Source organism: Pongo abelii, chromosome X (assembly GCF_028885655.2).
Source record: "Pongo abelii isolate AG06213 chromosome X, NHGRI_mPonAbe1-v2.0_pri, whole genome shotgun sequence".
NCBI classification, from domain to species: Eukaryota; Metazoa; Chordata; class Mammalia; order Primates; family Hominidae; genus Pongo; species Pongo abelii.
The window spans coordinates 146,161,919-146,177,542 of NC_072008.2; the positions used below are offsets into that span (position 1 = coordinate 146,161,919).

Below are 15,624 nucleotides of genomic sequence, written 5' to 3' on the forward strand. Positions count from 1 at the left end.
CAGTGGTGTGATCTCGGCTCACTGCAACCTCCATCTCCCAGGTTTAAGCAATTCTCCTGCCTCAGCCTCCTGAGTAGCTGGGATTACAGGTGTGCACCACCAAACCTGGCTAATTTTTGTATTTTTAGTAGAGACGGGGTTTTGCCATGTTGGCCAGGCTGGTCTCAAACTCCTGGCCTCAAGTGATCTGCCTGCCTTGGCCTCCCAAAGTGCTGGGATTACAGGCGTGAGCCATTGTGCCCGGCCCCTACAATCCTTTTTTAATACATATACTGTTTCTTAAACCTTTTATACATAAGCAGCTACTTTGTGCCATCTGATAATTTTGTGATGGCTTTATGGGTAAAGACTTGGGGGACCAACTGTGTAGAAGCAAAGATGATGGGGAAGTCAGATCTGAATGAATAAAACATATTTATATGCCCCTTGCAGGCTGAAAGAATAGCTTAGACTGATTAAAAGTGAAGTAGGGGCTGAGCGCTGTGGCCCACGCCTGTAATCCCAGCATTTTGGGAAGCCGAGGCAGGCGGATCACTTGCGGTCAGGAGTTCGAGACCAGCCTGGCCAACACAGTGAAACCCCGTCTCTACTAAAGGAACAAAAATTAGCTGGGCATGGTGGTGGGCACCTGTAATCTGAACTACTTGGGAGGCTAAGGCAGGAGAACCTTTTGAACCCAGGAGGCAGAGGTTGCAGTGAGCCAAGATCACACCACTGCACTTCAGCCTGGGCAACAGAGCGAAACTCTGTCTCAAAAAAAATAAAAAGAATAAAGTGAAGTAGAGATTTTGCTCACATAGATGGATTGGGTGATCTGTGAGTAATCAGCATCCTGGTAGCTGGTAGTGAGAAGGCAGTACACGATAATGAATGACTGAGCATAAGCCAGTCATAGATCCAAATCTCAGTTCAGTCAATTACTAGATGTAATCTTACTGTATGTTCCAGAGCCTCAGTCTACTCATCTAATCCCCCATATACTGGGGGACTGTTGAAGTTTAAATAAAAGATATGTAGTGTTAGTACAGCAGGTCTGGCTGTTCAGTCCTTGCATGTCTTCAAGGGAACCTGGAACCATTACTGACCTTTGGCCAACCCCTGGAAATGTGGCCTTCAGAATGTTCTTATGTGAATGGTTGATGATTATGATTTATACACCTGGAGCAATGGACCAGGCCTCATCAGCTTGTCAGGATTGCTTTGCATAAACATCAACCTATATGAAGGTGCATTTGGTCTCATTTGTGAACCTGTGCTTCAGTTGCTTTGGCTGGTAATGTAGCATGATGTCGCTATGAGCCTGAATCTCGAGAAAAGTCTCAGACCAAGAGACTTAAACAGTTTTCCCCGGGCAGAGACATTCTGCACATGTCAATGCAGTTTGCTGCTAGAGACAAAGCATATCCTATGTGGCCCCAGATGGGAAAGTACTCAAAAGCCTGTCCCTGACCTCTCTGGATTTCTCCTGATATATTTTTCCTGTTGCTCTTTTTGTAATCTTGCTCTAACAAAACCTTAGCCATGAGTATTGAGTTTTATGAGTCCTTGTGGTGAATCAGCAAACTTGAGGGTGAATTTAGGACCTGTGAAATATAAAGGGACTAGTACAGTATCTGAAGAATAATACACAACCAATATATGCTTGCTAGTGGCATTTAAATTCTGCCTGCTGGATGTTGTAGGGGACAATGGTACTATACTAGAATATAGGCTGGGAATACAGGACTTTGCCTGATTTTCTCAATGATGCCCTTGGAAGAAGGGAAGGATAACATTTCATCAATGGGAAACCTAGAGGATAAAACTCCAAGATTCTCCTCTAGCATCCCATCCTTTCTGACTCAGAGTGGAGAGGTGCCATGTAGAACAAATATGTGGATGAGTAGACCACCAACTGAGACCTTTGGAGAATGTGTGCAGGGCAAACTCTTTTACCATTTTAAAGAGTAACAAAAACAATGAAAAGCCTTGTTGAGAGTTACGAAATTTAGAACACTTAGACTAACGTTATGGTGCTCCAAGTGTGGGTGCCACAGTCTGGATCTTCATTTTAGGTAACAGCCACCAGAGACAATGATGTTAAAAGTGGTTATCAGGAAGGCCAGGCACAGTGGCTCATGCCTGTAATCCCAGCAGTTTGGGAGGCCGATGCAGGCGGATCACTTGAGGTCAGGAGTTCGAGGCCAGCCTGGGCAACATGGTGAAACCCCGTCTCTACTAAAAATATAAAAATTAGCCGGGCGTGGTGGTGCATGCCCCTGTAGTCCCAGCTACTTGGGAGGCTGAGGAAGGAGAATCACTTGAACCCAGGAGGCAGAGGTTGCAGTGAGCCAAGGTCACGCCACTGCACTCCAGCCTGGGCGACAGAGTGAGACTTTGTCTCAAAAACAACAACAACAACAACAACAACAACAAGTGGTTATCAGGAATTTCCCCAACTCAGCCAGAAACAAGCGAACAGAATGTTTTAGTCTATCCAGGCTGCTATAGTAAAATACCATCAACTGGGTGGCTTATAAACGACCAAAATTTATTGCTCACAATTCTGGAGGCTAGGAAGTTCAGATCAAGGCACGAGAATATTCAGTGAGGGCCGGCTCTATGCTGTGTAAGTGGGGTCTTTTCACTGTGTCCTCACATTGCGGAAGGGGTGAACTCTAGTCTCTTCAGTCCCTTATAAAGGATTAGTACCCTTATATAGGGCTGAAAGGTACTCACATGACCTAATTACCTCCCAAAGCCTGATACCTCCTGGTACCATCACATAGGGGATTAGGTGTCAACACATCAATTTGGGGGGAACACAAACATTTAGTCCATAGCACAGAGCTATTTCCAACAAGCACTGGGCATGACACAAAAAGAGTCTTCAACTGTGAGGACTGCATATAAACATTAAAAAATAATTGGATTGGGACTTCAGTTGAGAGCTAATCCTAGGGAAGGAAGAGTCTAGGATACCCATCTTGCAATTTCTTTTTTTTTCTTTTGAGATGGAGTTTTGCTCTGTTACCCAGGCTGGAGGGCAGCTGTTCGATCTCGGCTCACTGCAACCTCCGCCTCCTGGATTCAAGCGATTCTCCTGCCTCAACCTCCCGAGTAGCTGGGATTACAGACACCCACTACCACGCCTGGCTAATTTTTGTAATTTTAGTAGAGACGAGATTTTACCATGTTGGCCAGGCTGGTCTCGAACTTCTGACCTCAGGTGATCTGCCCGCCTCAGCTTCCCAAAGTGCTAGGATTACAGGTGTGAGCCACCATACCCGGCCCCATCTTGCAGTTTCTTTCTAGGTTTGTATGAGTGTATGTTTATGGTTCTTATCCAAGTGACCAGGTCTAAGTAAGAGACATCAAAAGATGCTTGTGCCCTCTAAAATGAAATAATAATTACGATAGTAATTTATGTCATGCATTTTATTGATATTTTTAAAATAAATCGCCTCCAAGACAGATATGGCTGATCTTGATAGTGATTTTTCCCTCTACTAGTTTCTTAAGGGATGATGAGCATAAAATAGTTGGTATAAGTTTGCTCTTTCACACTTGGATTTTATTTTTGTTGAGCTCCTAATCATTTAGGATTACTTCAGAGGTGACTTGATTGTACTCTCTGTCGCACGTAATGATTATATCTTTATCACTGTCATCCTCACTGTAATAGTTCATCATATCACTGTCATTCACATGATCACCATATGCATCGTTCCTGGAATCTAACTTACGAAAGGACCTGCGAGAGGACTTGAGTTTGCTTGAAACATGTAGGTTTTGAGTGTTTTTCTCCTTTGCCTCAGAAATATCATTGACCAAAGGCTTATAAGTTTTGGCAACAAGATGTTTTTTCTTGTAGGATTGACAAGCTTCAGCTAATTTAGAGTTGGATAATAAGGCTGCCCTGCCTAGACTCACTGACCTTTTTGGATTAAAATGTTTGGGAGGCTTAGCCAATTCCTGTAGACCGAATGGCTTGGATGGTGAGATTTCATTTTGTGGATGAGATGAACAAAGTGGCTTGGATAGCTGAGGTGGCCTGACTGGCTTATCTGAACTGGCTAGCTTACACGCGTAGTCTAGCTTACATAATTTTTCTAGGCTGCCTGTCCTATGTGCCTTTTCCAGGTGAGATGACTTGCTTAATTTATTTGAGCGTGATGACTTGGATGACCTTTTTGGATATGATGGCCTAGTTAACTTTCCTGTACTGTTTGGTATGGATGGCTTTTGTAGACTTGAGGGCCTGATTAATTTTTCTGTGCTGGATTGTACGGATGCCCTTTCTGGACTCGAGGAATCAGATGACTTGTCTGCAGTAGATAGCATGGGTTGTGTTTCGGGACTGCATTGAGAGGCTGTCTTGGCTTCACTGAATGATGTTTTGGATGACTTGGCTGCTATATCTTTTTTCTTGACCCTGAAAGTATAGAAAATTTGGAGTATAATGATTTAAAACAAAAGAGACCTATTACTATTATCGGAGAACGTATGGTACTGCTGAGACCTGTGGTCTTTTGGGGCTTTAATATGAAAACTGAACACAGTAAGAATCGGAGTGTGATGGCTGGGTGTGGTGGTTCACACCTGTAATCCCACACTTTGGGGGGACGAGGTGGGCAGATCACTTGAGGCCAGGAGTTCGAGACCAGGCTGGCCAACATGGTGAAACTCCGTCTCTACTAAAAATACAAAAATTAGCCTGGTGTGGTGGCGCACACCTGTAGTCCCCAGCTACTTGGGAGGCTGAGGCAGGAGAATCGTTTGAACCTGGGAGGCAGAGGTTGCAGTGAGCCGAGATCATGCCATTGCACTCCAGCCTGGGTGACAAAGTGAGACTCTGTCTCAAAAACAAACAAACAAACAGAAACACAAAAACAGAATTGGAGAGTGGTGAAAGCCACAACGAAGGTTATAAATATGAACTCTTGTTTAATGCTTTTTCTTAAGAGCATTTTACTATTTAACCACATTAGATAACCATATAATCCACATATAGAATTACACAAAGTTGTTTCAAATCTGCTGTGAAAAGAGAGAAACACACACACACACACACATACACACAGAGAGAGAGAATGAACCTCACTTATTTCAGAATTAAACTTTTTATAAAAAAAGTCCAAATTGATAATGTATCACAAGAAAAAAACTGTAGAAAAAGTCATTGTTTTTGTATCATATTTACAACATCAAGTTATCTGTGCATATTTAAATTCATAACATTCCTCTGAAACTAACGGAATACAGTACTGGTACCACATTTTAGTCACCAGTCTTTGGAATGGGATATTTTTAGGGAACTAGTATATAAAAGACAGGCACTGAGATCATGAGAGCAACAACAGTGAATAATTTTTCATGCGATTAAGTCTTAAAATGGTAGATTATCCAAAATGTTTTATTGTCTTTGAAAAACAGAGACCCAATTCCCTCTCTCTTTCTCTTCATTCTCTCACTTTTATTTGGATATTCATGCCCTCTTTTCCTGCACTGAATTTATAATGCAATTAATGTCCTGGAGTTCAGCTGAACCTTGAACAAGAGACACTTTGACTGAAGTTAATAATGTACTAGAGAATATTTAAGAGCTGATATAATTTAAGGGAAAATATTCACCTACAAAAGGTTGGTAGCTCTTCAGAAGTCTAAAGTTAATATTAAGTAACCTGAACAACAATGAAACCTCCACTATATGTGCACACACACACACACACCTCGCACTCTTAATTTAAAGGAGTAAAACTTACATTCCTGCTTTGGACGCATTATCGCTCAGACAGTTATAATGGAGATAACAAAAACAGGTAAAGACAAAAACCATGATGATAATACCAACTAAAACGAGTAGATTTCTTCTAAGGTAGTTCAATTTTGTCTGCATTGATTCAACAGGTTTATCTGCTGCAAAGAGATTGTATAATCAGAGAAGGTGTTAGGTAACCAAGTTTTTTTCCACACTGATAGTGGTTTGATAGTGTAGATCAAAATAACATTGCTTCATCAATTATTGTTTAAACCTGATTAATTGTACCACTGTTATGTTTTTACCTCATGGATCCAGCCAGTCCAGAAGCTAAATATGGGAGGCATCGCTGACTAATCCATACCATTACCTGGGTTATCCCTGAATCTTGGCTTGCTTATCACATTACCCAGGTTTTTGAATCTGTGTGTGTATGTCTTGCATGTATAAGTGTACTTGAGTGTTAATGTGTGTGTGAATGTGTGTGTGTAATTGAAAAGGGATGTGACAAAAACAAACCTCTGTTAAAAACCTACTATATGCTGGAGATCTGGCAAGATGGCCAAATAGGAACAGCTCTGGTCTGCAGCTTCCAGCAAGACCAACGCAGAAGGTGGATGATGTCTGCATTTCCAACTGAGGTACCCAGTTCATCTCACTGGAACTGCTTAGGGGTACCCAGTTCATCTCATTGGGACTGCAATGGGTGCAGCCCAGGGAGGGCGAGCAGAAGCAGAGTGGGGCATTGCCTCACCTGGGAAGTGCGAGGAGCCAGGGGCCTCTCTCTCCCAGCCAAGGGAAGCAGTGAGGGACTGTACTATCCAGCCCAGATACTACGCTTTTCCCATGGTTTTGGCAATCCACAGACCAGGAAATTCTCTCGTGTGCCTACAACACCAGGGCCCTGGGTTTCAAGCACAAAACTGGGTGGCTATTTGGGCAGACACAGAGCTAGCTGTAGCAGTTTTTTTTCCCCCCCAGTGGCACCTGGAAGCCCAGTGAGACAGAACCGTTCACTCTTCTGGAAAGGGGCTGAACCCAGGGAGCCACGTGGTCTCGCTCAGCGGATCCGACTCCCAAGGAGCCCAGCAAGCTAAGATCTACTGGCTTGAAATTCTCGATGCCAGCACAGCATTCTGAAGTAGACCCGGGATGATGGAGCTTGGTGGGGGGAGGGGCGTCCACCATTACTGAGGCTTCAGTAGGCACTTTTCCCCCTGACAGTGCTAAGGAGGCCAGGAAGTTCGGACTGGGTGGAACTCACCACAGCGCTGCAAAGCAACTGTGGCCAGACTGCCTCTCTAGATTCCTCCTCACTGGGTAGGGCATCTCTGAAAGAAAGGCAACAGCCTCAGTCAGGGGCTTACAGATAAAACTCCCACCTCCCTGGGACAGAGCACCTGGGGGAACAGGTGGCTGTAGGCAGTTTCTGCGGATTTAAACGTTCCTGCCTGCCAGCTCTGAAGAGAGCAGTGGATTCTGACAAGGAGGATTCTTCCAGCACAGAGCTGCTAAGAGACTGACTGCCTCCTCAAGTGGGTCCCTGACTCCTGTGCCTCCCGGATGGAGAGACCTCCCAGCAGGGGTCGACAGACACCTCATACAGGAGAGCTCTGGCTGGCATCAGGCTAGTGCCCCTCTGGGACAAAGCTTCCAGAGGAAGGAGCAGGCAGCAATCTCTGTTGTTCTGCAGCCTCCGCTGGTGATACCCAGGCAAATAGGGTCTGGAGTGGACCTCCAGCAAACTGCAGCAGACCTGCAGAAGAGGGGCCTGACTGTTAGAAGAAAAACTAACAAACAGAAAACAATAGCATCAACATCAACAAAAAGGACCCCCACACAAAAATCCCATCCAAAGGTCATTAGCCTCAAAGATCAAAGATAGATAAATCCACAAAGATGAGGAAAACCCAGCACAAAAATGCTGAAAATTCCAAAAACCAAAATGTCTTTTCTCCTCCAAATGATCACAACTCCTCTCCAGCAAGGGTACAAAACTGGACAGAGAATGAGTTTGATGAACTGATGGAAGTAGACTTCAGAAGGTGGGTAATAACGAACTCCTCTGAGCTAAAGGAGCATGTTCTAACCAAATGCAAGGAAGCTAAGAACCTTGATAAAATGTTACAGAAATGGCTAACTAGAATAACCAATTTAGAGAAGAACATAAATGACCTCATGGAGGTGAAAAACACAGCATGAGAACTTCGTGATGCATATACAAGTATCAATAGCCAAATCAATCAAGCAGAAGAAAGGATATCAGAGATTGAAGATCAACTTGCTGAAATAAGGTGTGAAAACAGGATTAGAGAAAAAAGAATGAAAAACAAAATGAACAAAGCCTCCAAGAAATATGGGACCATGTGAAAAGACCAAACCTACGATTGATTGGTGCACCTGAAAGTGACCGAGAGAACGGAACCAGGTTGGAAAACACACTTCAGGATATTATCCAGGAGAACTTCCCCAACCTAGCAAGAAAGGCCAACTTTCAAATTCAGAAAATACAATGAACACCACTAAGATACTTCTGGAGAAGAGCAACCCCAAGACACATAATCATCAGATTCTCCAAGGTTGAAATGAAGGAAAAAATGTTAAGCACAGCCAGAGAGAAAGGTCAGATTACCTACAAAGGGAAGCTGATCAAACTAACAGAGAATCTCTCTGCAGAAACTCTACAAGCCAGGAGAGAGTGGGGGCCAATATTCAACATTCTTAAAGAAAAGAATTTTCAACTGAGAATTTTATATCCAGCCGAACTAAGTTTCATAAATGAAGGAGAAATAAAATCCTTTCCAGACAAGCAAATACTGAGGGATTTTTGTCACCACCAGGCCTGCCTTACAAGAGCTCCTGAAGGAAGCACTAAATATGGAAAGCAAAAACCAGTACCAGCCACTGCAGAAACACACCAAAATATAAAGATCAATGACACTATGAAGAAACTGCATCAACTAATGTGCAAAATAACCAGCTAGCATCATGATGACAGGATCAACTTCACACATAATAATATTAACCTTCAATGTAAATGGTCTAAATGCTCCAATTAAAAGACATAGACTGGCAAATTGGGTAAAGAGTCAAGACTCATCAGTATGCTGTATTCAGGAGACCCATCACACCTGAAAAGACACACATAGGCTCAAAATAAAGGAATGGAGGAATATTTACCAAGTGAATGGAAAGCCAAAAAAAGCAGGGGTTGCAATCGTAGCCTCTGAAAAAATGGACTTTAAACCAACAAAGATCAAAAAAGACAAACAAGGGCATTACATAATGGTAAAGGTATCAATGTAACAAGAAGAGCTAACTATCCTAAATAGATATGCACCCAATACAGGAGCACCCAGATTCATACAACAAACTCTTAGACACCTACAAAGAGATTTAGACTCCCACACAATAATAGTGGGAAACTTTAACATCCCACTGTCAATATTAGACAGATCAATGAGACAGAAAATTAACAAGGATATTCACAACTTGAACTCAGCTCTGGACCAAGTCGACCTAATAGAACTCTCCAACCCAAATCAACAGAATATATACATTCTTCTCAGTACCACATAGCACTTATTCTAAAACCAACCACGTGATTGGAAGTAAAACACTCCTCAGCAAATGCAAAAGAATGGAAATCATAACAAACAGTCTTTCAGATCACAGTGCAATCAAATTAGAACTCAGGTTTAAGAAACTCACTCAAAACCACACAACTACATGGAAACTGAACAACCTGCTCCTGAATGACCGCTGGGTACACAACAAAATTAAGTCAGAAATAAAGAAGTTCTTTGAAGCTAATGAGATCAAAGAATCAACGTACCAGAATCTCTGGGACACAGCTAATACAGTGTTAAGTGGGAAATTTATAGCACTAAATGCCCACATCAGAAAGCAGGAAAGATCTGAAATTGACACCCTAATATCACAATTAAAAGAACTAGAGAAGCAAGAGCAAACTCATTCAAAAGCTAGCAGAAGACAGGAAGTAACTAAGATCAGAGCAGAACTGAAGGAGATAGACACATGAAAAACCCTTCAGAAAAAATCAATGAATCCAGGAGCTGGTTTATTGAAAGCATTAATAAAATAGATAGACCACTAGCCAGACCAATAAAGAAGAAAAGAGAGAAGAATCAAATAGACACAATAAAAAATAATAAAGGGGATATCACCACTGATCCCACAGAAATACAAACTACCATCAGAGAATAGTATAAACACCTCTATGCAAATAAACTAGAAAATCTAGAAGAAATGGATAAATTCCTGGACACACACATTCTCCCAAGACTAAACTAGGAAGAAGTCAAGTCTGTGAATAGACCAATAACAAGTTCTGAAATTGAGGCAGTAATTAATAGCCTACCAACCAAAAAAAGCCCAGGACCAGACAATTCACAGTCGAATTCTACCAGAGGTACAAGGAGGAGGTGGTACCATTCCTTCTGAAACTATTTTAAATAATAGAAAAAGAGGGACTCCTCCCTAACTCGTTTTATGAGGCCAGCATCATCCTGATACGAAAACCTGGTAGAGACACAACAAAAAAAGAAAATTTCAGGTCAATATCCCTGATGAACATCGATGCGAAAATCCTCAATAAAATACTGGCAAACCGAATCCAGCAGCACATCAAACAGCTTATCCACCATGATCAAGTCGGCTTCATCCCTGGGATGCAAGGCTGGTTCAACAAACGCAAATCAATAAATGTAATCCATCATGTAAACAGAACCAATTACAAAAGCCACATGATTATCTCAATAGATGCAGAAAAGGCCTTTGATAAAATTCAACACCCCTTCATGCTAAAAACTCTCAATAAACTAGGTATTGATGGAATCAATCCTATCAATCAACATATCTCAAAATAATAAGAGCTATTTATGACAAACCCATAGCCAATATCATACTGAATGGGCAAAAGCTGGAAGCGTCCCCTTTGAAAACCTGCACAAGACAAGGATGCCCTCTCACCACTCCTATTCAACATAGTATTGGAACTTCTGGCCAGGGCAATTGGGCAAGAGAAAGAAATAAAGGGCATTCAAATAGAAAGAGAGAAAGTCAAATTGTCTGTTTGCAGATGACATGATTGTATATTTAGAAAATCCCATCATCTTAGCCCAAAATCTCCTTAAGCTGATAAGCAAATTCAGCAAAGTCTCAGGATACAAAATCAATGTGCAAAAATCACAAGGATTCCTATACACCAATAATAGATAAGCAGAGAGCCAAATCATGAGTGAACTCCCATTCACAATTGCTACAAAGAGAATAAAATACCTAGGAATACAACTTACAAGAGATGCGAAGGAACTCTTCAAGGAGAACTACAAACCACTGCTCAAGGAAATAAGAGAGGTCACAAACAAATGGAAAAACATTCCATGCTCATGGTTAGGAAGAATCAATATTGTGAAAATGGCCATACTGCCTGAAGTAATTTATAGATTCAATGCTATTCCCATCAAGCTACCACTGACTTTCTTCACAGAGTTAGAAAAAACTACTTTAAATCTCATATGGAACCAAAAAAGAGTCTGTATAGCAAAGACAATCCTAAGCCAAAAGAACAAAGCTGGAGGCATCACTCTACCTTACTTCAAACTATACTACAAGGCTACAGTAACCAAAACAGTATGGTGCTGGTACCAAAACAGATATATAGACCAAAGGAACAAAACAGAGGCCTCAGAAATGACACCACACATTTAAAGCCATCTGATCTCTGACAAACCTGACAAAAACAAGTAATGGGGAAAGGATTCCCTATTTAATAAATGGTGCTGGCAAAACTGGCTAGCCATGTGCAGAAAACAGAAACTGGATCCCTTTTTACACCTTATTCAAAAATTAACTCAAGATGGATTAAAGACTTAAATGTAAAACCTAAAACCATAAAAACCCTAGAAGAAAACTGAGGCAATACCATTCAGGACATAGGCATGGGCAAAGACTTCATGACTGAAACACCAAAAGCAATGGCAACGAAAGCTGAAATTGACAAATGGAATCTAATTAAACTAAAGAGCTTCTGCACAGCAAAATAAACTATCATCAGAATAAACACGCAACCTACAGAATGGAAGAAAATTTTTGCAATCTATCCATCTGACAAAGGGCTAATATCCAGAATCTACAAGGAACTTAAACAAATTTACAAGAAAAAACAAACACCCCCATCAAAAAGTTGGCGAAGGATATGAACAGACACTTCTCAAAAGAAGACATTTATGTGGTCAACAAACATATGAAAAAAAGCTCATCATCACTGGTCATTAGAGAAACGCAAATCAAAATCACAATGAGATACCATCTCATGCCAGTTAAAATGGTGATCATTAAAAAGTCTGGAAACAACAGATGCTGATGAGGGGAGGAGAAATAGGAACGCTTTTACACTGTTGGTGGGAGTGTAAATTAGTTCAACTACTGTGGAAGACAGTGTGGCAATTCCTCAAGGATCTAGAACCAGAAATACCATTTGCCCCAGCAATCCCATTACTAGGTATATACCCAAAGGATTATAAATCATTCTACTGTAAAGACGCATACACACGTATGTTTATTGCAGCACTATTTACAATAGCAAAGACCTGGAACCAACCCAAATGCCCATCAATGATAGACTGGTTTAAGAAAATGTGGCACATATACACCATGGAATACTATGCAGCCATAAAAAAGAATGAGTTCATGTCCTGTGCAGGGACATGGGTGAAGCTGGAAACCATCATTCTCAGCAAACTAACAGAGGAACAGAAAACCAAACACTTCATTTTCTCACTTATAAGTGGGAGTTGAACAATGAGAACACATGGACACAGGGAGAGGAACATCACACACTGGGGCCTGTTGTGGGGGTGGGGGGGCAAGGGGAGGGAGAGGATTAGGACAAATACCTAGTGCATGTGGGGCTTAAAACCTAGATAATGGGTTGACAGGTGCAGCAAACCACCATGGCACATGTATACCTATGTAACAAAACTGCACGTTCTGCACATGTATCCCAGAACTTAAAGTAAAAAAACAAAAAACAAAAAAAAACCTACTATATGTTAAGTCCCTTGCCAGATTCATTTACGTAGTATTAGATAGTTTGGTGGGGAGAGGTTGGTATATTGAGTGGGGAAGGGTGGTAAAGGAGGACCATAAGTCTGTCATCTTGATGCTTATATTTTGCTTAAGTTTTTTAATATCAGCTGTTGTATTAGAAATTCTTGAAGACCTAGTAATGGTAACACTGCTAAAAGTAACAGCAGATTTCTTAAATACAGCTGGCTTTTCTAATTAAATACTTTAATGTATACTATAACAGATCATAATTTACAAGTTTTAAGGTTAGGCACCTACCTGTAGTAGAAGATCCATTCGTTTGGTTTGTAGTCATACAATTATTTGTCCAAATGGACAAAAGTAGGACACAAATAACAAGATTCATGTCTGCAACTTGGTTCAAATGATTTGTCTACTAAGGTAACTACTGAATTTATACGGTTCAGAGTGTTCTAGGCATTTATGACATCATTACCATTGTGTGTCATACTCTGACAACATAATCTCACCATGGGGAAGCATAAGCTTCTGTATACAAATTTTACCAAATGACTGCTTTTTTTTTGAGACGGAGTTTGGCTCAGGCTGGAGTGCAATGGCATCATCTTGGCTCTCTGCAACCTCCACTTCCCGGGTTCAAGGCATGGTGGCTCACAGCTGTAATCCCAGCACTTTCCGAGGCAGAGGTGGGCGGATCACTTGAGGTCAGGAGTTCAAGACCAGCCTGGCCAACATGGTAAAACCCCGTCTCTATTAAAATGCAAAAATTAGCTGGGCGTGGTGGTGTGCACCTGCAATCCCAGCTACTTGGGAGGCTGAGGCAGGAGAATCACTTAAACCCAGGAGGTGGAGGTTGCAGTGAGCCGAGATTGCGCCACTGCACTCCAGCCTGGGTGACAGAGCAAGACCCTGTCTCAAAAAAAATAAAATAAAATAAAGAGTAAAAAAAAAATGAAAGAACATGTCCTATAAAAGTGACAGTCTTTGAAATTATGCATTTGGGGCCATTGGAATATAATAAAATTAAATATTAATTGGAAAACCCCCAGCCTGGCCAATATTGTGAAACCCCCTCTCTACCATAAAAAAAAATACAAAAATTAGCCGGGCGTAGTGGCAGGTGCCTGTAATCCCAGCTACTCAGGAGGCTAACCCAAGACAATCACTTGAACCCGGGAGGCAGAGGTTGCAGTGAGCCTAGATGGCGCCACTGTACTGCAGCCTGGGCGACAGAGCAAGACTCCATCTTAAAAAAAAATAAAAAACCAAAAAAAAAAAAAAAAATACAACTCAGTTTTACCCTGAAGGTCTAAATAATCCTGCTCATACTTTTTAACTGTATAAAAATCAGAAAATGTTATTCTATTGCTTTTGAATAAGCTGCTTTTGAAAATTTGAATAGGGCTTATAAAGTGAAAGAATGCATCCGTCACCTTTTTTAAAAAAGGAAATCAGGTTTTGTTTTTTTTTTTCCCTAGTGATGGATACATGGTAGACAAATATCTTAAAGCCAGTATTTCAGAAACAGCTTCCAAATTAATTTGAACATTAACTTCATATTCACAATGGTTACAAAAACACTTTACTTTCTTTGGCTTTAACATAGATTTATATGATTTTATTTCATTTGCAAGTTTACATGACTAGCATGTTAGTAATAATAGATTTCACTCAGAAATTCTAGGTATTATTTTGATAAAAATTGTGTATAATAAGTACACTATAAAACCCCATTTCTTGCTTCATATTTGTTGTTGTTATTGTTTTGATTGTTGCCAGGACTAGAGTAAAACCCAGTGAGATATTTGCCTGTAGCACAAAATTTAAGGGGTGTTGCAAAATTCAGTAATCAAATAAGATTTTAATGCGATATTTAAAAATCAAAATTAATGCCAAAACTCTATGACCAACAAAATATTGAACATTTAAATAAAGATAGGATCTGATTCTGCACTTGCATGAGCCTGTCCCACTTCCCTCACCCTAATCCCAGCTCTGTATCTTGAGCCTGCAGGGCCATATTTATTCTTTTCCACTTTAAAAAGCAGAGGGGAAGGGTCCAAGGACTCAGCCAGGTGCTTAACAGGGCTGTGTCCCCAAGACCCCTAGAAATCTCACTAGGTCATTTTCCCCAGAGAGTTGCTCCTGGGCCCTTGTGTAATGATTCTTGGTGAAGAATGGCTGCTCCTGGTTTCTCTCTCCTTGGTTCTCCAGAGGTTAACCTCTACCACTTTTCTGATTTCCGCCATTATATTTGATTGTCTTCCTCCCAATGTCTGGCTGGCATCATATCTGTAGGAACCAGTAGAAGGAAAAGCTCCTAAGCTCTTCCCAGTACCCACATGGCAAGTTTGAACCTTTGCCATCATCCAGGTGAGAGACAGGAACATTTCTAGGGTTGCCACCTTGGGGATTTCTACTGCCCTCCTCTGGACCTCAATTGACAATGCAGTTCCGCCTTGGGCCTTCAACTTTTTCCCCCCATTTGATTTTTTTTAATTAAAAAAAATGCACCTTATAAAAATTTTAAATCACACAGAGGTATTTCAGACTTCCTTTATCCCTTGAGATCTTCTGACCCCTTTAAAATTGCTTTAACTATTCCTTACTCACAGCTTGCGAAGATGCCTGAAATCTTCATCTCTATTTTTAATTGCACTTTAAAATTGCATTAGGAATATATTAATATTAACCCATTCTCATTATGAAAAATACACAAGACAGACATATACGGAATAAAACGTTATAGACTCTTTCCCTTCCCCACTCCACTCTATCCCCATTCTGGAGACAATAACACAAAAATTTGA

The 15,624-nt window shown here is 41.1% G+C and overlaps 1 protein-coding gene across 1 annotated transcript; it reads right to left on the reverse strand.

Annotated features, from left to right (window-relative positions):
- Positions 1-3,402: 3,402 nt before the first annotated feature.
- CXHXorf66 (chromosome X CXorf66 homolog) lies at positions 3,403-13,252 on the reverse strand. Its single transcript, XM_024241033.2, has 3 exons — positions 13,112-13,252; positions 5,745-5,898; positions 3,403-4,414 (listed from the first exon to the last, which is right to left on the reverse strand). Exons 1-3 carry the CDS (start codon positions 13,197-13,199, stop codon positions 3,571-3,573), a joined length of 1,086 nt encoding a protein of 361 aa, XP_024096801.2. The 5' UTR covers positions 13,200-13,252; the 3' UTR covers positions 3,403-3,570.
- Between the last annotated feature and the right edge of the window lie 2,372 nt (positions 13,253-15,624).

Coding starts and splice junctions, on each gene's coding strand:
- CXHXorf66 (XM_024241033.2), bottom strand. CDS start 13,199: ATGAATCTTGTTATTTGTGTCCTACTTTTGTCCATTTGGACAAATAAT. Junction 5,899..13,111: donor GAATGGATCTTCTACTACAG/GTAGGTGCCTAA, acceptor ATCTCTTTGCAG/CAGATAAACCTGTTGAATCA. Junction 4,415..5,744: donor AATGCGTCCAAAGCAGGAAT/GTAAGTTTTACT, acceptor CTATACTTTCAG/GGTCAAGAAAAAAGATATAG.